This window comes from Desmodus rotundus, chromosome 2, assembly GCF_022682495.2.
Source record: "Desmodus rotundus isolate HL8 chromosome 2, HLdesRot8A.1, whole genome shotgun sequence".
NCBI classification, from domain to species: Eukaryota; Metazoa; Chordata; class Mammalia; order Chiroptera; family Phyllostomidae; genus Desmodus; species Desmodus rotundus.
In genome coordinates, this window is record NC_071388.1 from 188,030,144 (window position 1) to 188,052,636 (window position 22,493).

The 22,493-nt window shown below is 39.3% G+C and overlaps 1 protein-coding gene across 2 annotated transcripts in view; it reads left to right on the forward strand.

Moving 5' to 3' along the window:
- The window catches only part of UNC80 (unc-80 homolog, NALCN channel complex subunit), a 179,774-nt gene that overhangs the window by 103,825 nt on the left and 53,456 nt on the right, over positions 1-22,493 (forward strand). For both annotated transcript variants that reach the window (XM_045198387.3, XM_053919029.2), the window contains 7 exons: positions 7,967-8,148; positions 9,242-9,373; positions 11,975-12,161; positions 12,761-12,892; positions 14,630-14,773; positions 19,560-19,660; positions 20,835-20,921. In XM_045198387.3, coding sequence (XP_045054322.2) covers positions 7,967-8,148; positions 9,242-9,373; positions 11,975-12,161; positions 12,761-12,892; positions 14,630-14,773; positions 19,560-19,660; positions 20,835-20,921 — 965 coding nt within the window. The remainder of the gene's footprint in view (positions 1-7,966; positions 8,149-9,241; positions 9,374-11,974; positions 12,162-12,760; positions 12,893-14,629; positions 14,774-19,559; positions 19,661-20,834; positions 20,922-22,493) is intronic.

Genomic DNA, 22,493 nt, shown 5'->3' on the forward strand with positions numbered 1-22,493 from the left:
ATGACCCACACATATGCTGCCTACAAGAAACCCATCTCAGGACAAAAGACTCACACAGACTGAAAGTGAAGGGCTGGAAACAAATTTTCCAAGCAAACGGACAGGAAAAAAAAGCAGGGGTAGCAATACTCATATCAGACAAAATAGACTTCCAAAGAAGGGCCATAAAGAGAGACCCAGAAGGTCACTTCATAATACTCAAAGGAAGAATCCACCAAGAAGACATAAACATTATAAATATATATGCACCCAACATAGGAGCACCCAAATACATAAAGAAAATCTTGGAGGATTTCAAGAAAGATATTGACAGCAACACAATTATAGTAGGGGATTTTAACACCCCACTATCAAAAATGGACAGGTCTTCCAAACAAAAGATTAACAAAGATATTGTGTCACTTAACAATACCCTAGAGGAAATGGACTTAACTGATATATACAGAGCTTTTCATCCCAAAGAAGCAAAATACACATTCTTTTCAAGTGTCCATGGATCTTTTTCAAAGATAGACCACATGATAGGACACAAAGCAACCCTCAACAAATTCAAGAAAATTGAAATCATATCAAGCATCTTCTCTGACCACAAGGGTCTGAAACTAGAAACCAACCCCAAGGGTAAAAACCCAAAACACTCAAAATCATGGAGACTGAATAGCATGCTATTAAACAATGAATGGGTCAAGAACGAGATTAGGGAAGAAATCAAAAACTTCCTGGAAACAAATGAAAACGAACTCACAACAACCCAAAACCTATGGGACACAGCTAAGGCAGTCCTGAGAGGGAAGTTCATAGCAATACAGGCCTACCTTAAGAAGTTAGAAACAGTTCACACAAACAACCTAACCCTACGCCTACAAGAACTGGAGGAACAACAACAAAGACAGCCCAGAGCAAGCAGAAGGAAGGAAATAACCAAGATCAGAGCAGAACTAAATGACATAGAGACTAAAAGCACAATTGTAAGGATCAATGAATCCAGAAGCTGGTTCTTTGAAAAGATAAACAAAATCGACAAGCCTTTAAGTAGGCTTATCAAGAAGAAAAGAGAGAGGATCCAAATAAACAGAATTAGAAATGAAAGTGGAGAGATTACAACTGATACCACAGAAATACAAAGGATCGTAAGAAATTACTATGAAGACCTATATGCTAAGAAATTTGAAAACCTAGATGAAATGGACACATTTCTAGAAAAATATAATCTTCCAAAACTGACTGAAAAAGAAGCAGAAAACCTGAACAGACCAATATCAGCAAAGGAAATTGAAGCAGTCATCAAGAAACTCCCATCACACAAAAGCCCTGGACCAGATGGTTTCACAGGAGATTTCTACAAAGCATTTAAGGAAGAACTAACCCCTATCCTTCACAGACTATTCGAAAAAATCCAAACTGATGGAAGACTCCCAAACTCTTTTTATGAAGCCAACATCATCCTAATCCCAAAACCAGATAAAGACACAACGAAGAAAGAAAACTTCAGGCCAATATCGCTGATGAACATAGACGCTAAAATTCTCAACAAAATATTAGCAAACCGCATCCAGCAATATATTAAAAAGATCATCCACCATGACCAAGTGGGATTCATCCCAGGGATGCAAGGATGGTACAATATTCGCAAATCAATAAACATAATACATCACATCAACAACAGCAAAGACAAAAATCACATGATCATATCAATAGATGCGGAAAAAGCATTCGATAAGATACAGCACCCATTTCTGATAAAAACACTCAGCCAAGTGGGAATAAAGGGAGCAGTCCTCAACATAATTAAGGCCATATATGAGAGACCTACAGCCAGCATCACATTCAATGGACAAAAACTTAGAGCTTTCCCACTAAGATCAGGAACAAGACAAGGATGCCCTCTCTCACCACTCCTATTCAACATAGTATTGGAAGTCCTAGCCACAGCAATCAGACAAGAAAAAGCAATAAAAGGCATCCAAATTGGAAAGGAGGAAATGAAACTGTCACTGTTTGCAGACGACATGATAGTGTACATGGAAAACCCTATAGACTCCACTCAAAAACTACTCGACCTAATAAATGAATTTGGCAAAATAGCTGGATACAGAGTCAATACCCAGAAATCAAAGGCATTCCTGTACACCAACAACGAAACTGCAGAAACACAAATCAGGAAAAAAATCCCATTCGATATAGCAACAAGAAAAATAAAGTACCTAGGAATAAACCTAACCAAGGAGGTAAAAGACCTGTACTCAGAAAACTACACAACACTGAAGAAAGAAATTAAGGAAGATACAAACAAATGGAAGCATGTACCATGTTCATGGATTGGAAGAATTAACATCATCAAAATGGCCATACTACCCAAAGCAATTTATAGATTCAATGCAATCCCTATTAGAGTACCCATGACATATTTCACAGATATAGAACAAACATTACAGAAATTCATATGGAACCATAAACGACCTCGAATAGCAGCAGCAATTTTGAGAAAGAAGGACAAAGCAGGAGGTATCACAATACCTGATATCAAACTGTATTACAAGGCAACGGTAATCAAAACAGCCTGGTACTGGCATAAAAACAGGCTCATAGACCAATGGAACAGAATAGAGAGCCCAGAAATAAACTCAAATCTATACGATCAATTAATATTTGACAAAGGAGGCAGGAGCATAAAATGGAGCAAAAACAGTCTCTTCAACAGATGGTGTTGGGAGATCTGGACAGCTACGTGCAAAAAAATGAAACTCGATCACCAACTTACGCCATACACGAAAATAAACTCAAGATGGATAAAAGACTTAAATATAAGCCGTAACACCATAAAAGTCCTTGAGGAAAACATTGGCAGGAAAATCTCAGACATTCCACGCAGCAACATCCTCACAGACACATCCCCTAAAGCAAGGGACATAAAGGAAAGAATAAACAAATGGGACCTCATCAAAATAAAAAGCTTCTGCATGGCTAAAGAAAACAGCACCAAATTACAAAGAGAACCAACAATATGGGAAAGCATATTTGCCAATGATACCTCAGACAAGGGCCTGATCTCTAAAATATATAAAGAACTCACACGACTCCACTCCAGGAAGACAAACAACCCAATTAAAAAATGGGCAAAGGACTTGAACAGACACTTCTCCAAGGAAGACATACAGAAGGCCCAGAGACATATGAAAAGATGCTCAGCATCACTAGCCATCAGAGAGATGCAAATTAAAACCACAATGAGGTATCATCTCACACCAGTCAGAATGGCCAACATAAACAAATCCACAAACAAATGTTGGAGAGGATGCGGAGAAAAGGGAACCCTCGTGCACTGTTGGTGGGAATGCAGACTGGTGAGGCCACTGTGGAAAACAATATGGAATTTCCTCAGAAAACTAAAAATGGAACTGCCCTTTGACCCAGTAATTCCGCTGCTGGGATTATACCCTAAGAACACTGAAACACCAATCCAAAAGAATCTGTGCACCCCAATGTTCATAGCAGCACAATTTACAATAGCCAAATACTGGAAGCAACCGAAGTGCCCATCAGCAAACGAGTGGATCCAAAAACTATGGTATATTTACACAATGGAATTCTACGCAGCAGAGAGAAAGAAGGAGCTTATACCCTTTGCAACAGCATGGATGAAACTGGAGAGCATTATGCTAAGTGAAATAAGCCAGGAAGTGAGGGACAAATACCATATGATCTCACCTTTAACTGGAACATAAGCAATAGAAGGAAAAAGCAAACAAAATATAACCAGAGACATTGAAGTTAAGAACAATGTAACAATAGTAAGGGCGGGGGTGGGGGGGTGGGGGCGGGGACAGTAGGTAGAGGGGATTACAGGAACTACTATAAAGGACACATGAACAAATCCAAGGGGGAGGGTGGAGAGGGGGGAGGGAAGTGGGTTCACCTGGGGTGGGGTGAAGGGATGGGGGAAAAGGCATACAACTGTAATTAAATAACAATAAATAAATTAAAAAAAAAAAAAAAAAAAAAAAAAAAAAAAAAGAGTTAAGTGGCTCTTGCCTCATTGTGCAACTCATGGGTTATGTTGTCCGATCGGCGGAAGCATTGTTCTTGCTGTTCATCTCACTGTTCATCTCGTTGCTGTTTCTCTAAGCACAGCGAGCCCATCCCATGTACTGCTGATGGCTGTAAGCGTGGGTATAAGACCTCTGAGAGAACACAGCACACCAGGGAGACTGCAGTGATAACTGTGAGGAGGTTATTACGAGACCCTGAAGTATGCTCCTTAGCTGGGGCCCCCATGAACGGAACCAGCTGGTATCAAATAAATCAAAGAATGTACCTGAAAGGGCACTAGCCAATTGGCTTGTTTGTTAGTTTCTTGGATTTGCTACAATACCAGGGGTTGCTGATCAGGTACAGCACGAGACATGTGCTACAGCACAGACTCGTTTTGTTCAGACAATAAGTAATCTTAAGCAATTCTATTACCTAACTTGAAATAATTCTAAAACCGCCCTAGCAAGGAACTTCAGGGACTTTTGTCATGCAGCTATGGCCTTAGCAGGAGATTCAGCAATAGTTGCTGGAGTCAAGGTACATTAACAGAGAGAAAAATCAAGTGTTAAAAAAGCAAAAGAAATAAAGATTTCATACTGATTCAAAAGGATGCAGAGCTTGATCTGTGATCTTGGGAGAGCTGTTACCACCAGAGGGCGTCAGCTTCTGGGGAGGAGCCTCCCAGTGACCTTGAACTTTAGATCTCCTGCTGCTGCGCAGTTCTAAGAATTTGGAGGAGCTCTTTTTAATTGGAGGTTGTGGAGCCAACATTCAAGTCCCTGAAGTTTGGCTGCCATCTGGGTAGTGAGGAAGACCTAATATGGTTCCCTTCAAACAGGTTCAAGGGCAGTCTTTGTTCTTAGTGATTCCAAATAAGAAGGGTGGGGAGGAAATGGGAAATGTTAGGAGAGTTGGGGCCACATATTTGAGGAAACTAGAAGAATCCAGGATCCAGTTTGGTGTACAGGTATATAAATAAAACCTCAAAGATAATGAACAAGAATAGAATCTGATACCCACAAGGTTGTATTATAATTTTCTACTGAAACATAGTTTTTCTATCAAAGACAATCACAGTAAGACAGATCTGTTTACAAAATCTAGTCTTATTAAAGTTGGCTTGGTCACTTATATAAGAAAAAAGAAGTTTTCATAAACTCTGGAAATATAAAATATTAAGAAACCAGCAATATCTCAAAGAAAAAGTTTTAAAAAATATAAACATCCTTATTGGTTTATTCAATCCCATATTAATAATTCTTATTCTGCTTGAATTCAGTTTTTCATTTGTTCTGGAAATTCTTACCCAGTTAAATTTTATGATCCTGAAGTTATTAGAAGCCTATATTCTAGAGCAGGGGTCCCCAACCTCTGGGCAGGGCCTGTTAGGAACTTGCCCACACAGCAGGAGGTGAGCTTGAATGTACTGTGCTTGAATCATTCTGAAACCATCCTCCCCCACCCCGTCTGTGGAAAAATTGTCTTCTAGGAAACCGGTCCCTGGTGCCAAAAAGGTTGGGGACCGCTGTTCTAGAGGACTTGCCAGGGTCCTTTCCATGGACCTTTGAAGATGAAGCACCTTTGCAAAGTGTGAGAGTAAAACAATAACTCTCTGTAGATGACAGAGACAGGTTTTATTAAGTTTATACTTGAGCACAAGAGAGGCAGCCCAGAGAAAAGGAAGCTCCTCTGAACTAGCTCATGGGCTGGCTCTGCTTGGCTCCCTTTATAAACAGGGAACAGAGCAGGCTTGCACGGAAAGGCAGGCTTTGGCAGAGGCAAGCTTGCAGAATTGACCATCTGAGAGTTGGGTGACTTCCTTTCCTAGCTGTGTTGCCTGGTAATTCTGTTCCCACTGTGGTGTGAGGGCAAGATGGTACACCGCTCATTGCCGCCACCCTAAAGTCAAGTTGTAGAGGGGTCAAACTGTGATCAACTGCACATGAGGGTCAGTAGTTTAAGCAGAAAGTTAAAAGGGAGATAAAATCACCTACCTCTGCCTTTTTTTAGTAAGAAGTGGAGGGGTGGTAACATTTTTGCCATCCGTTTATTCCTACTTCCTTCTGACAGCGTGGTCTCAATTTGGCTTCCTGGTCAACTTGATTTTTCATTCCTGGGCCCAAGATCCTATGGTGTCTCAAAACTAGCTTTTATTTACCAAAGAGTCACCTAGACCACATGAACTAGAAAGATATTTGGGTTAGTTTCTATTGTTTCCAAGTCATACTTGATTTATATGAATGCTCATTTTTAAGCAAATGAAATTGAGATCTTTACAGATTAATTTTGGCAATACCATTTGAAGGTGGAAAAATACCACACATCTATAACATTTATATGTAGACATATATAACATACAGAAAGACACAGAGATCTTGTTTTCATTTTAAAATTTTATCCATGAGATGGGTATGATAATGAAAAACCCACTAATTTTTAAAAGAACAGTTGGATCCAAACTGTGTTTCTAGTAGATACAATAAGTTAACTTTACCTGCTCAGGTGGCTAAAGCTTTTACTAATATTTGTGGAAAAGACTTTGAAGATTTTTTATTCACATATTTTAATAGCTTCCTTCTTACTGATAAGAATATACGCCCAAAATTTGTATTTGAAGAATGGGACTGGATTCCAAGAGAAAACCAGGTAGAACATTTGTATCTCAAAAGCACAGAGAAAGGATGTAAATTTCTTCAAGAAGGACTTTAGTTTCCCAAATCCAGATTTTTTACAATATCTGCAAGCCTTTTTTTAGCTCAATGCTGGAGGTTTGGGGATTGGTAAAAAAGATAAGTGGGCTTTGAATTGTTTCTAGATCCACACTTCTGTTCCTGTAAAAACTCTATTTTTTAAGACAAGTACAGTTGTTTTTAATTCCTCAAAAAATTGGGTTGCAACTTGAATATCAAGACTTTGACTCATCCATCCAACTACATTATCTTCAGTTTGGTTCTTTATAACAGGAAGATCTTCAACTAAGATGGAAATCAAAAGATTCCTGTATTCTAGATTTAGAGCTGTGTTTCTTTGGAATGTTTTAGTAAAGCCTTCCACAGTGGCTTCAGAATGTTTCCACGCACCCCCCTGGTATATAGTTTCATTTTAGCTTAGGGGAGAAGGCCTAAAAATTATTTTATCAGGCTCTGAATATCAGCTTCCAAGTTGGCCAACTTCTGAAGGTAGAGTTACTCAAAAAAATATGTTTAAATCCTTTCACACGTATATCTTGTCAGGCTTCAGCCAGGACAAAGAGAAAATATTTCTGGCAGTATTGAACTGTTCCATGGATGTAAGAAGGGGCCCAAAGAGGGTGTAAAAGATACTACCCTCTCAAGATCCAGAACTGCCCAAAGTTAACCAAAAGAACACAGACTGACACGATTCCCCTGAAAGCTGACCCAGCAGAAACTGAGCCTCCAGTGGAGCAGAACTCACATTTCTGTCTGGCTGTATTTTGGGGGGCTCCAACCCCCCAAATTAGACTTTCTAATAAAAGTCTATAAATTGGATTTTATTTTTAACAGAACTGATGTAACTGAGACAGTTTTTAACTCACATTTTTATATATTGTCCCAGAGTTATTATGAGATGACTCTAGCCATTTCCTAAGAAGGACATTTCAAAATACAATTTCCTTTGTTCATTTGCTTCCTCTGGCATTCACTTTTCACTGTGAGCCAAAGGAAACTTTGCATAGAATGAGTTATTCTATTGAAATGTCATGCTGTCACTGCCCTCGCCCCTGGTATCAGAAGACTGTGGGTGGCACATAGGAAGATATTTGGTTTCCAGTGGCTGAAACGGTGCTGGTGCCGTGGTTCCATGAGCTCAGGAGACAAGTTAAGGAAATAGGAGCAAGTCCTCATTCTCTCTATCCCCAAGAACCAGGCAAAATGAAAAGATATGTAGCTGATGAATTGTTGACTGTCTCTAGCCGCCATGTTCCTGCTGTGTGCCGTGAAAGTCCCGGAGGCCGTGTCTGACATGCTCACGTCAGAGTTCCGCCACCCCGAGACGGCGCAGAGGCTGAATGCCGTCCTCAAGTTCCACACACTCTGGAGGTTTCGCTATCAGGTCTGGCCTCGGATGGAGGAGGGAGCACAGCAGATTTTTAAGGTGAGGGGTCCTTCCCACATGGGGATGAGATTAGGAAAACCAACCTGAGGCTTGCTGAAATTTCTTGAACCTCGAGTCCGCAGTATATAGCCCAAGAGAGGCTTCTTTTTTGTTTGTTTGTTTGTCTAGTTGTATACAAGGGGAGACCCCAAACAGTGGGATTAGCTTCTGGAGGGCGGGCCCCTTGTAGTACAAGCTTCCCCCACTAGGTGAGTGTTCTAGGAACCCATCTGTGTTGGTGTACCAGCTGGTGGTGGTGTGAGAAGCTGCGTTCAGCTTCGGTGGTTTTTATTTTTTTGAAGAGTCTTTTGACGCATTTGCCCATTTCATGATGGGTGATTTACAAGCGCACCTGCCCACACCGTGCTGAGTGTTTAGCAGTTTTTGACCAAAACTGGCATGACCCCCAGACCCTACCCTCCCTGTTCACCTGATCTCACCCCAAGTGACCATTTTTGTTGTTGTCGTTGTTTCCCCGGATATAAACGTCCTCAAAGGGAAACATTTTGCCAGTGTAGAAGAGGTGAAACTAAAAATGGCAAATGAGCTAAAAGGCATCAGGATCAACAAGTTCAAAACTGCTTTGAGCAGTGGAAAAAAACATCTTAGGTAGATTGCATCAGACAGAGAGTACTTTGGAGGTGACTGACGTTTAAACATGTAAGAATAAATGCACAATTTTTTGTAAATAAATTTTGGTTTTTGGGTCCCCCACTTGTAAGTAAACTTAACTCATCATACATGAATGAAATTTTATTGTTAAAAATTGAACTATGGAAGAATGTAGAGTAAGAAAGTCAGGTCTCTATAAACCTCTAGATCTCACTACCATCCCCAGAGGTAAGCACTTAAAAGTTTGGTATCTAATCATCCCGACATTTTTCTGTATATACACAGATAGATGTTGTTTGGAGGATGGGGTGATTACAAAAATAGGGACCACTTAGTTCAAACCCTTCATTTTATTGACAAGTAAACTGAGGCCCAGAGAGGTTCACTCTGTGATCTTTGACATCCTGTGCTCTATAAGATTGCCATAATTGTACTTCAGACTCCGTCTCACTCACCTCACTCTTCTGATATCAACTAACAGATCCCGCCTCCCAGTATCAACTTCACGCTGCCCTCGCCAGTGCTTGGAATGCCATCCGTCCCAATGTTCGACCCCCCCTGGGTCCCCCAGTGCAGCGGGAGTGTCCAGGACCCCATCAATGAAGACCAGTCTGTGAGTAACAGGCACTTTCTTTCTGCCAGGCTTCATGGTCTGCCTATAAGAGAGAACAATGAATGTGTTAGATAATTTATTCATTTTTTTGTCAAGAGAATAATAACAACACAAAAATACAGCCATAAGAGGTCTTTTATTCTTGTGACTAGAAGAGAAGGAAGTGACAGCTGGATGAGCATTTGCAGGTCTCCAAGCCAACATAGTTTTGTTTTATAATCAAAGCAGCAGCCACCTTTTAAAGCTATTAGGCATTGATTTCTGGGCCAAAGGTAACACTTTTGCTTCTATTTATTATACAACAAACATTTTTAACCTATAATGCATAAGCTACCCAAAAGTTAATGATATTGATCCTAATGATATTTTCTTATTCAAGAAAAACGTTGGCAGCTCTTGTTTCCTTTTTGTGACCTAAGTCTGTTCTTCATCTTGTCAATCACCTGTATCATCCTCATAAATAACACTCTTGAGACCTCAGATCCTAGGGTACTCTAGTAGATTACCACCCTATGTAATACAATTTATGGACAGTTGAGTTTAGAGCACAGTCTGTTTGTAAACAAGAACCAAATACATGTGCCTTTTGAAAAGTGAGTCTTCAAAAATAAGACTTTTTTTACCTGTTGAGTAGCATTTTTCTGTATGACCACAGTAATGTAGAAAAATTTAAAAATAAAGTAAAAATTAGAAAAAAATCTCTTTGCACAAATTCATAATTAGAAAATCATTGGATTTAGGGCAATTTGTATATAAATATTAAAGATTTTTGGTACATCTCACAAAATATCCCCAGGAAGATTCTACCATTTTACCCTTATCCAACAGAATAGAAAAGTGCCCTCTTTGTTCGAATTAGTGTTGTTTTTCAAATGCCATTTTAAATAGCGAAAGAAAAAAACCAACCCACCATTTTGCTATTTTTATTCTCACTTCTTTAAAAAGTTAGTTAAGCCCTGGCCCGTGTGGCTCAGTTCACTGGAGCGTCATCTGGTGCACCAGGTTTGATCCTCCGTCCGGGCACATACCTGTGTTGTGGGTTTGGTTCCTGGTCGGAGTGCGTATGGGAGGCAACCAATCAATGTTTCTTTCTCATATTGATGTCTCTCTCTCTCTCCCCTCCTCTCCCCTCCCCCCCAGATCAATAAATGTATCCTCAGGGGAGGATCTTTTAAAAAGGTAGTTGAATATGTGAAGTTAGGTTAAACATTTGGCATGTCGCACATACATTTTCTAGGCCTTGTAGTGTTCTTGGGGAACTGTTTTTTTGAACTGTACCCATCAAAATATTTTATTTTAAGTCTTCTGCATACAGTACCTTTGCATTGACGGTTTTCATGCCAAATGGAAAGGCACACCTGGTTCTTGCCCCGATATGTGTAGTCATCTCATCATCTGAACCACTGTCAGAAGGACCTGTGGTTTTTCCCCCAGACAGGTGACAGACTCATTTGAGCCAAGCGCATTCTTTATTCCAAGTTCACAGTGAATTTGATGCCACATCCTCTGGTTCTCTATTCAGTTCTTTGTCTTTCATTCCACAACTCCTAACTTACCTTCTCATAGTAAACTGTCTTAGCCTCTGACTGAAAATACGTTGTCATTTGGCCCATCAGATGCCCTAAATTGCTGTCGTGCTGTTCAATGTGGGAAACCGTTGGTCTTATGTTATGATCCTGCTTAAAGGGGACTTTTATGACCGCAGCCCTTTAGAACAGTGACCAACACCTCTCATCTGTCTCTAAAACCCTGTATGAGCAGTGGCAACAGTGAGATATGGAGTAACTATTATACCTAGACATTAATTCTTATTGGTAACCAGGAACTCCAGTGATCATGTCCCCCCTCCCCCCAGCTCTCGGACCTGGTCCCAGCATAAGTAGCATGAGGAAGGCCCAACTAGAATGGCCATTACACAGAGTGAACGTTTTCTCCTTTATTGTGTTCTTATCTGTTATGCCTTTCCTACTGGTAAACAGAGTCAGATTTTACATTCAACCAAGGACACCAAAACTCTTCATAATTTCCATCAGTAACTTTGTGTCTATAAATATTAAGTATTTACCATGTGCCACTGTACTTATCTACAGATATTATGTATTTACACTGTGGTAGATCTTTGAGATCAAAAAAAAAAAAGAAATAAGTCACTTAAGTAATTGGTTTATATGAGAGGTAGATCTCGTTCCTCCTCCTTTCCATGGTTCTGACTTGCTCTTTTATTAACCTCATCAAATAGATGGTCTTTACTTAAAACCCATTAAAAAAATTGGAAATAGAGCATTAAAATTATTTAACTTTAATGTTTAAAGAGTGAATCATTGGTATCACCCCAAATCCTAAAAGTAAAATAGGATTCTTTTTCAGAAATTCTCAACATTCTTGGACAATTATTCTGAGGGGTAAAAAGGAGCAGTTTAGTTGTACCAGCCTGGGACCCTGGTAGAAAAACAAGTAAATCTCCAGGAAATCAGATGCTGGGTGCACGAGCATTCCCCGAGTGCAGAGTAGCACATGCGTGGAATTCAATGGAGCACTCTTTATGCTTGTGAGCTTATAGAAGAATTGCTATTAAATAACTTTGCCTTCATGTCTCCATAGAAATCCTTTTCAGCCCGGGCTGTGTCTCGCTCCCATCAAAGGGCAGAACACATCTTAAAGAACTTGCAACAGGAGGAAGAGAAGAAACGTCTTGGTCGAGAAGCCAGCCTCATCACCGCCATCCCCATCACCCAGGAAGCTTGCTATGAGCCCACCTGCACACCCAGCTCAGAGCCAGAAGAAGAAGGTGCCCTCTACACAGGGGAATTCTTGGGGGCTGAGTCACAGGAAAGGGAGAGGACTTGCTTTGAGATAAACATTGATAATTTTATGTGAGATGAGGTGATATGCTTTCTGTATCTCTCTCTTACCACCTCACACTATCCAAAGAAAGAGAGTTTTCATTTTCTAAATGATTACATTTGGCCTGTTTAAAGAAGAGGATGTTAGCCACACTGAATAAACCAAGATGAGAAAGGACCAAGCAGTGATTGTGATTGAGGGAACAACTGATTCTAGAGTGTTTATTAAAGTAGACACAAGCGATTTTTTCATCATTAAAAATGGGGCTAGCCTATTAACTACCTTCAACCTTCAGAAGTTGGCTGGTATCAGAAAATGACTTAGGAAGCATTCTCAAGCAATTCTCTGCCCTGCTTTTGTGGAATCTTTGGGAGGAATTTTGTCTTTCTGTATTTTTTTTTTCCTTTTCTAAACACATTCTAAATTACTTAAGCTTTATGCTCCAAGAGCAGAATACACTTGTGATGTAAGTACAACTATAGTTGTGATGATAACCCATTTTGCTGTAAAACCAAAGTTCATGTTCCCCATTTTCTTTGCCAGTAGAAGAAGTCACCAATCTGGCATCCCGCCGACTGTCCGTCAGTCCCTCCTGCACCTCCAGCACTTCCCACAGGAATTATTCCTTCCGCCGAGGGTCAGTCTGGTCAGTGCGTTCAGCTGTCAGTGCCGAAGGTGTGTCCTCTTGCAAATGTGATGTTTACTCCTATGACTATGAGTTTTGAAACATTTGTCATTTAACATTATCTTACTTCACTACACTATACTGCCCTCCTTAAACAACTTATTTTATGACTTTAAGTTCTAAAAAAATACTGAATTGAGTGGTACCCTAAAAAAATTATTGCTGATTTTATCCAGCAATTGTCCTTTATAAGTTAGCTCTGTTTTAATTACATTTCAAATAATTACATTGCTGAGGGTAAGTAGACATTATTCTAGCCAGTTAACAGTTTTAAACCCTTGCTACACATTACAATCAACTGGGGAGCTTTTAAAAATGTCCAATCCACACGCAGGACCAAATCAGAATCTCTAAGGGTGGGACCTACACATCAGTATTTTTAGAATGCACTCAGGGTATTCATTCCAGTGTGTGGCCAAAATCCAGTAGGATGCTTTAAGGTGCTATTCTGGAATAATTAAACAACCAAAGGAAGACCAAAGCTCATGCTGCTACTGTAATGAAATCTGATTCCAGCACGGGGCAAAGAGGGGGGTGGAATGTGATGCTCTTGAGTCCTAAGAATTTAAAAAATATACTTCTCTAATGATGAGCAGGTATCTGGGACTCACTGCTTCACAATTACACAAATATCATCACTGATTTATAAAGTCATCAAAAAATTGCCCCAAATTGTGTTTCATCATTATACAGATTTTTTTCTTATTAAAAAGTTGTACGGAAACCAATGGTTCTCAGCCCTTGGCTGTACAACCCTGGGGAACCTGACCAATGCTAATCTGTCACAACGTACAAAGATGGAATCCAAGGCACATCTATATTTTTATAATATTATTGAGATATAATTCACATACCACACAGTTCACCCTTTTGGAGAATATAATGCAGTGTTTATTAGTGTACTCACGGAGTGTGCAAACATGACCACTATCTAATTTTAGAATATTTTCATCATTCTGGAAAGAGACCCTATACTCATTAACAGTCAGTTCTCATCCATTGCTTCCCCAAACCCCTGGCAAGAAATAATCTTTCTACTTCTATAGATTTTCCAACTGTCTTCATTTCATATAATAGGAATCATACAATATGTAGCATTTTGTGACTGGATTTGACCAAACGTAATATTCTCAAGGTTGTCGCATATATAAATTCTCCATTCCTTTTCATTACCAGATGATGTTACATTATATGGATATTCTACATTTTATCAGTTTACCAGTTAGTAGACATTTGGGTCATTAACACTTTTTTGGCTATCATTAATTATGCTGCAATGAATAGTTATGTGCTAGTTTTATGAGAAAAATAACTACCAAACTATTTCCAAAGTGGCCATGTAATTTTACCTTCCTACCAAAAAACATGAGAGTTCTAGTTGCTCCATATCCTTGAACAGCCAAAATAATCTTGGAAATAAAGAACAAAGTTGAAAGACTCATATTTTCCAATTTCAAAACTTAACCACAAACCTGCAATTAACAAGGATTGACATGCAGATCAATCGAATAGATTTGAACAACCACAAGTCATTACATTTCCATTGATTTCATGTTTGAAAAGAATATCAAGAAAATTCAATGGGTAAAGAACAGTCTTTTTAACAAATGGTGCTGGGATATCTATATACCAAAAGCTGTTAAATAAGTAGGCCTTGAACTGAGAAGTGTTGTTGCACTAGAATTACAATACTGAAAAAAGCGCCCCAATTATGTCTCCTGCTTCAGATGAGGAGCATACCACTGAACACACGCCAAACCACCATGTGCCTCAGCCCCCCCAGGCTGTGTTCCCAGCATGCATCTGTGCAGCAGTGCTCCCCATTGTTCATCTCATGGAGGATGGTGAGGTGCGGGAAGATGGAGTAGCAGGTATAGTTTTACTAGTAAAACTAAAATACTTATGCAGTTTCTCTGGTGTAGGACAGTAGGGTATTCTTGAAGATATTAACTACTGGCCACATGTTGAGTTGTTTAATGCACATATTATGTTATAGATTTGTGGTATACTGAACTAACACTATCACTTTCCCCACCCCTTCCTCTCCACCTTTATGACAAAAAAAACTGCATCTGAGATAACTAGTTGGGTCCAGGGGCATTGTTCATGCCCAGAGAACAGCATAACACCTACTGGCCACATGGAAATCAAGTAGTGATTGCGGCCGCCTTAGAAATCTTAAGTTATTAGTTTGGCACCACTAACGCCATCTTTCCCACTTGATTACCTCTTTGGAGGTACTACCTAAAGAGAATAATTGCAATGTGAAATTATAAACTAGAGGTAGAGATGATTTACATTTGTAACAGTTTACTATTCTTAATGTTAATTTTAAAAGCCCTTCCCAATAATGATTTTTTAAAACCCAGAAAGAAAAATGGGCAAAGGATATAGATACAATCTAATGGCCAATAACCTCTGTAAACAACATTGTCGTTTAAAAGAATGAACTCTTACATTTCAGCTGAAAGAACTACAAAGCTTATTTTAAATGAAAATACCCGTGCTTGCTAAATATTCAGGGAAAAGAACATCTTCACGCTTTGCTAGTAGGAGTATAAAATTCAATACAAGCATACTGGAATAACAGAGTTTCATGATGCATGTCAAAACCTAAAGAGTGTGAAAACCCTTTGACACAGATTTTGACTTCTAGCAACTTCCTAATGCAATGATGAATGCTGTATAAAGGTTTATATAGGACACTGTATATTGTATGTTATTTAAAATAACAAATGCTTGAAGACTGTTTAGAACCACATCAAAATTACAACTAAAATATAGACCAACCATCACTCAGGACCATCAGAAATTGAGTTGAATGGAAGTCTGACAACTGTATCCATCCAGACTGGTAGGAGGGGTGGAAACATGGAATGGCTGGTCCCACATACACATGTGGTGGATAAAAATTCAGGAGGAATATCTCAGGAGTGGGGAGTCCAAGCCCCACATCAGGCCCCCCAGGCCAGGGTTCCTATGCCAGGAAGATAAGTCCCCATAACTTTTGGCTGCAAAACCAGCAGGAATTGAGACAGTGGAAGAAACAACTAGAGTCCCAAGCAGTTCCTCTTAAAGAATCCACATACTTAGTCAGATTCACTCTCTCTGAGCTCCAGCACCAGGGTAGCACCTTGAAAGGCACCAGTGGCATATAGGGAGAAATCAAAGTACCTGACATTAAGGCGAGAGCTGGGGGACAGCTTTCTCCAAGACAGAAAGGTGAGCTGAGGCTGTTGTCTCTTTTCTGAACCCTCTTCCAAACGAGCCACAGAGCCAATAGGCTGGTGCCGTATCCAAGACTCCATCAACCTGGCTAACACTGTTTGCCCTGCCATGGGTAATTCCAGAGGACAGAGATTGGTGGTCAGTGACCACAGCCAGTCCTTGCAGCTGACTAACCTGGATAAATCCCTTCCATTGACCTGCCAACAGCAATCAAGGCTCAACTACTAGAGGAGGGTATACTCCGCCTGCAAAAAGGGTGCACCTCAAGTACCCAGCTTGGTGATAAGGGAGGCAGTGCCACTGGACCTTACAGGACACCTACTATATTAGGGCACGCTACCAAGACAGGCGGTCAAAGCAGCTCTACCTAATACATAGAAACAAACACAGAGGGACTGCCAAAATGAGAAGACAAAGAAAAACAGCCCAAATGAAAGAACAGATCAAAACTCCAGAAAAAGAACTAAATAAAATGGAGATAAGTGATCTATCAAGCACAAAGCTCAAAACACTGGTTATAAGGATGCTCAAGGAACTTAGTGAGGACCTCAGCAGTCAGAAAGGAAGTGTACATTCATTAAAATAAAGGACAATTTACAGAGAAACAACAATAGAGTGGATGAAGCCAAGAATCAAATTAATGATTTGGAGCTTAAGGAAGCAAAAAACAACCAGTCATAACAAGAAGGAAAAAGAATCCAAAAACTGCAAAGATAGTATAAGCAGCCTCTGGGACAACTTCAAGTGATCCAACATTTGCATGATAGGGGTGCCAGAAGGAGAAGAGAAGAACAAGAAATTGGAAATCTATTTGAAAAAATAATGAAAGAAAACTTCCCTAATTTGGTGAATGAAATAGACATGGAAGTCCAGGAAGCACAGTGAGTCCCAAACAAGATGGATGCAAAGAGGTCCACTCCGAGACACATCATAATTAAAATTCCAAAGGTTAAAGATAAAGAGAGAATCTTACAAGCAGCAAGAATAAAAGCAGTTAGTTACCTACAGGGAATTCCCATAAGACTATCAGATGATTTCTTGAAGGAAACTTTACAGGCTAGAATATTCAAAGTCATGAAAAGCAGGGACCTATAGCCAAGATTGCTCTACCCAACAAAGATATCAGTTAGAATCGAAGAGCAGATAAAAGGCTTCCCAGACAAGAAAAAACTAAAGAAGTTCATCATTACCAAACTAGTATTTTATGAAATGTTAAAGGCAGTAATTTAAGAAAAAGAAGATCAAAACAACTATGAACCATAAAATGGCAATAAATACATATCAAAAGTTGAATCTAAAAAACAGACTAAGCAAACAAGAAGAACAGAGGCAGGATCATGGATACAGAGAGCGTTTTGATGGTTGCCAGATGGAAGCGGGTTGTGGGGAAATGGGTGAAGAGGTGAGAGGATTAAGAAGTACAAATAGGTAGTTACAGAATAGCCACGGGGATGTAAAGCACAGTATAGGAAATGGAGTAGCCAAAGAACTTATATACATGACCCATGGACATGAATAATGGTGTGAGGATTGCCTGAGGGAGTGGGGAGCGCTGGGTGGAGGACAGCAAAGGGGAAAAATTGGGACTATAATAGTATAATCAATAAAATATGATTTTTTAATAAAAGAGTTTGTTTAAATGTCCAATAATAGGCAATCAGTTAATCATGATAGCTCCATATGATAACATTCTGTGCACAGGTTAGAAATAACATTCTAGAAGAATACCAACATAAAGTGTTCAGTATATTCTAAGTAAAAAAAACCTAAATACCAAAGAATATTATAACATGATATTATTTAAAAACACATATAAATACATATTTTATATATGTGAAAGGACATCCTTCAAAATGTTTATAGTTTATATGCTTGGTGGAAGTACTAGTCTTAATTTTCTCTTTTTTTCTGTGTTTTTTATGTTTTAAACGTTAAGCTGCCTTAATTCAGCAATTAGAAAAAAACATTATACAGATAGTTTTGCAACCGATTTCAACCTTTGAAAAACCTACACATATTTTAATTATGTATAAAGACGTGAAATCTACAGCTTATATTTACATTTCTGTTCATATTATTTATTTATAAAGTTCTTAATTTTAATTGGATGGTTCATTTCTGAAGCAAAAAATTGGTATCATTTATTTAAAATATAGGCTGAATAATAGATTTATACTAAATTACAGTCTTAGTTTAGAAAACTAAACTAAATATCCTATTTAGACTGAGGATCTCCCAGTGCTTCCCCACCACTCACTTCCACCCACCTGTTTCCTTAGCCTGGGCACTTGCAGGCAATCACAGCCGGACCGCCCTCCCCAAAGAAGTGGTGCCTCCTTTCGCATTAGGGGTCATTACTTATTCCTAAGACAGCCATCATTAGAAGTGCGAGCCTAACTACTACTGACTCAACTACTCCATTTTGCTAAAGAAGGTATTATTTAAAGTATTCATGGGAACAGTGAAAGATGATCTCTAATCCTGCATCCTGATGCAACATATTTTCTAAATATCAAATAATTACTTTAGAAATTTTTGCATACAACAAATAATTAAATATGACTTTAATTAAAGAAATACTTGCCACTGCTAATATCAGAGTGCTTTCCAAAACAAAGATTCACAAATACATTCTTTTTTTAATAGAAATATATTTGAAATACAACCCTGTATTAGTTTTAGGTATAAAACACAAAGATTTGATATATGTATATACTGTGAAATGATTACCACAATAAGTGTAGTTAATATCTATCACCACACAGTTATAATTATTTTTCTTATAAGAACTTTTAAGATCCACTCTTCTAGCCACTTTCAAATATACGATGGAGTATTGTTAACCATAGGCACCATACTGTACATTACATCCCCAGGACTTAGCTTATAACTGGAAGCTTGTAACTTTTGACCACTTTCATTCATTTCCCATGTACCCACCATCCCCTGCCTCTGGAAATCACCAATGTGTTCTCCGAGTTCAGATTTTGTTTGTATTGTTGGTTTTTGTTTGTCATTTTAGATTTCACATATAAGTGAGATAATGCAGACTTTGTCTTTCTTTGTCTGGCTTATTTCACTTAACAGACGCCCTCAAAGTCCATCCATTGTTTGCAAATGGCAGGATTTCTTTCTTTTTAAGGCTGAATGACACTCCATTACACATCACAAATGTGGTTTTTATGAAAGCAATGCTAAAACCTGAAAACCGTCCTATACTTGTTTGTTAGCTTTTCTTTACAAGTCAAAATGTTCAAAACAACAACAAAGAGAAAAAATATTTTACCTTTCAGTAGAAAAACAGTTCATAGAATTTTTAAGGCAAAAAGAAGAGAGACTAATTAAAGCTTAGTAAATTGTTTGAATACTTTATCTAATAGATTTATTTCCATTTAAGACAAATGGACAATTTTTTTTTCTCTTCTAAAGTGAGTGCTGTGGCCCAACAAGTTTTATGGAATTGTCTAATTGAAGATCCATCAACAGTTCTTCGACATTTTCTGGAAAAATTGACCATCAGCAATAGACAAGTAAATTCCTCTCTTTCTCTCTCTCTTTTTTAATAGTGTAGCTATGTGTTTGAATAATGTTAAAAGCAAGCAATGGACTTTGTAGTGCTGTGCATGAAACATCAATGTTTCCTGATGACAATGATGAGCAATATTAAACGTTGCTGTTTTCTTTCTAATTTCTCCAGTAGCTAATATCTCCACAGTGTGTGGTACATTGCTACTGATGACCCTAAAATACTGACAGATTCTTAGTCTTTTAAACAAAGATTAAACTCAGTGTAATGTTCTCAGTAGTGGCACATTTATTGAATTCTGAATGCTTGGTAGTCTGTGATGGATGCAGGTAGGGTTATTAGAATATGTTGAATCGCTTCATTAATTAAAAATTCTAATTTAATGGACCACCCTGTAAGAAAACTGTGCCAAATAAAAGTAGTCTTCTGAGCAATGGTAAACTTCACTGATGATTAAATATTATTTGTTTATTTCTGTGTTATGGTCCTGTTTACTAGAAGATTTAGTTCCTGAAAGGTAAGGTTAGTTACAGGTTTGTTTATCCTCTTGGTGTAGCTTTATCTGTCTCACTTGAAATCTAGGAAGCAGAACTATGAAGTTCAATAAACCTGGTTTGTTGCAGGGGTGTTCAACCCACGGCTCAGGATGGACCTGAATGCGGCCCGACACAAAATCGTAAATTCACCTAAAACCTTTTTGTGCTCATCAGTTTTCATTTGTGTTTGTGTATTTAATGTGTGGCCCAAAACAACTCTTCTTCTTCCAGTGAGGCCCAGAGACGCCAAAGGTGTGGCACCCCTGGCAATGGTTTCCCAACATAGGTTCTTCTCACGTGTTTCTCACACCTGGCAGCCAGAATGAATAGAGTTGACTAAATATACAGCTTTCCCATGATGTGCCTGTGGAAACCTGTAGACAGACTAAATTTTGATTTTTTTAAAAAAGCTGGCTGACCGCTGCTCAGTGATTTCACATGTTTGCTCTGAGGAGAAGGTGTTGGAGTTGGTTTAAATACTACGTAACAAGTATCACATACACGGTGTAATGTTGAACACGGACATCAAAAGGTGGCTAACAGTAAGGGGTGTGGGTAATATCCACACCCCTACTTTTCAAGAAGTTAGTTTTACTTCCCACAGCATGGCAGCTGAATGAGACCAGAACTCTGTTCTTCCAGGATGAGTTAATGTACATGCTGCGCAAACTTCTCCTGAACATTGGAGACTTTCCTGCTCAGACATCTCACATCCTGTTCAACTACTTGGTAAGTTTCAGCCCCCAGTAGGTTATAAGTGTTCCTGTCCAAATAGGAAGGAGCAACATGAGAAAAAGTCTTAGGGGATTTTTTTCTTTTTTTTGCAATACATTCTCACTTGCATGTGACTAAAGGTGAATGGTAGTGCGCTAAATGTCGTAATCAGCTAAATTCACCATTGTGTGTTGGGGACACCTCTCCCACACAATCCTGGACATGTAGTGGGTACACAATAAATGTCGGTTTCCTCTCTATCTTCCTTTGGCATTATACAACTTCCTTATGTTGGTTCCTAATTTGGGTCTGAGAAAATATATGTAATTTTTAGTCATTTTCCCCCTTTTCTTATCTCACTGTTAAACCACACACACACACTCAACACACACGAAAATGTTGCCCTAGGTGGAGAGTAGTTGTGGGTGTACTACTTTTGCACGGCAGCTCTCTGTGCATTAAGACCTCCTGACAACTCCCTCCTGAACCCTCCAGAATTTACTACTTTCTTTGCACTCTCCTTGCACCCTGAGTGAATATACAGTTTGGGGGCTGTTGACATGATGCCTGTTCTTTGAAATCGTACCTCAATCCAAGCAGACAGATGGCCAAACAAATTTCTGAGCTGAGAGAAATTCTTCCTTCCCCCTCGCTGTCATCAGTCTTCCAGCAGGTTGGGAAATAGAGGAGTTATGCCTATGCATCTGTAGCAGAATGATAAATCTAACTTACACTACAACTTGGACGTGCAGAAAAAGCTCTTGTAATTCCTTTCTCTTCTCTATGACCGATTTGATTTTCCTCCTGAGTGCCCACCTGCTGGTTGACAAAGGAAATCATGTAAATCATGTCCAGTCCGGTTTTAAGTTCAGAATAATAAAAATACATAAATAGTGCCTTTGGCTGGTGTTCAGTCTCTGTTGGCTAAAAATACAGTTTCTAGGAATTTCCTTCCCTCCCTATTGCTTTCATCTTTAAACACCATGTGCAATCGGGAAGATACAAGACCTTTGTTCACCGTTCTATCCTTTATTCAGCATTTGCCCTGGCTCCTCTCTTCGTGAGACAGTGCTCTTTATCTGACTGGTTGCCAGGTGTCCAGCTGGTGGAAGCCAAAGCCCGAGGTTGCTGTGTCATGGGGTCCCTCCACTCCCAATGGTGACTGCTAGAAGACTCACCCTCGCCTCAGCTCCTGCTCATGCTGTAGACGCCTGAGTTCTGGTAGTGAGTCCCATAGGACTCTGGCTAGAGCACCCTATACAGTGACACCAACCCATGGCAGTTCTATCTAGAAAGCTCTCCAGCCGGCCTGTCTGCTGCTTCTTGGTCCTGTCTACATCACACAAAAGCCAAAGGCAGATTATCAAAGCCAAATATGAGGGCCTCCCTCAGTTGAAGTATGTGATCTGCCAAGCTTATGTTGCATCCAGATTGGTTTAAAAGTCTCTGAGGTGAACTCCTGTCAGGGACCTAAACAGACACCAGAGGCAGGAGCCCCCTCGGTGACCCGCCCATTCCCCAGGGCACTGCAGAGGGAAAATTCTTCCCTGGACCGCAGCTCTCCTTAATCCTTTAGCCTTGGGGTAA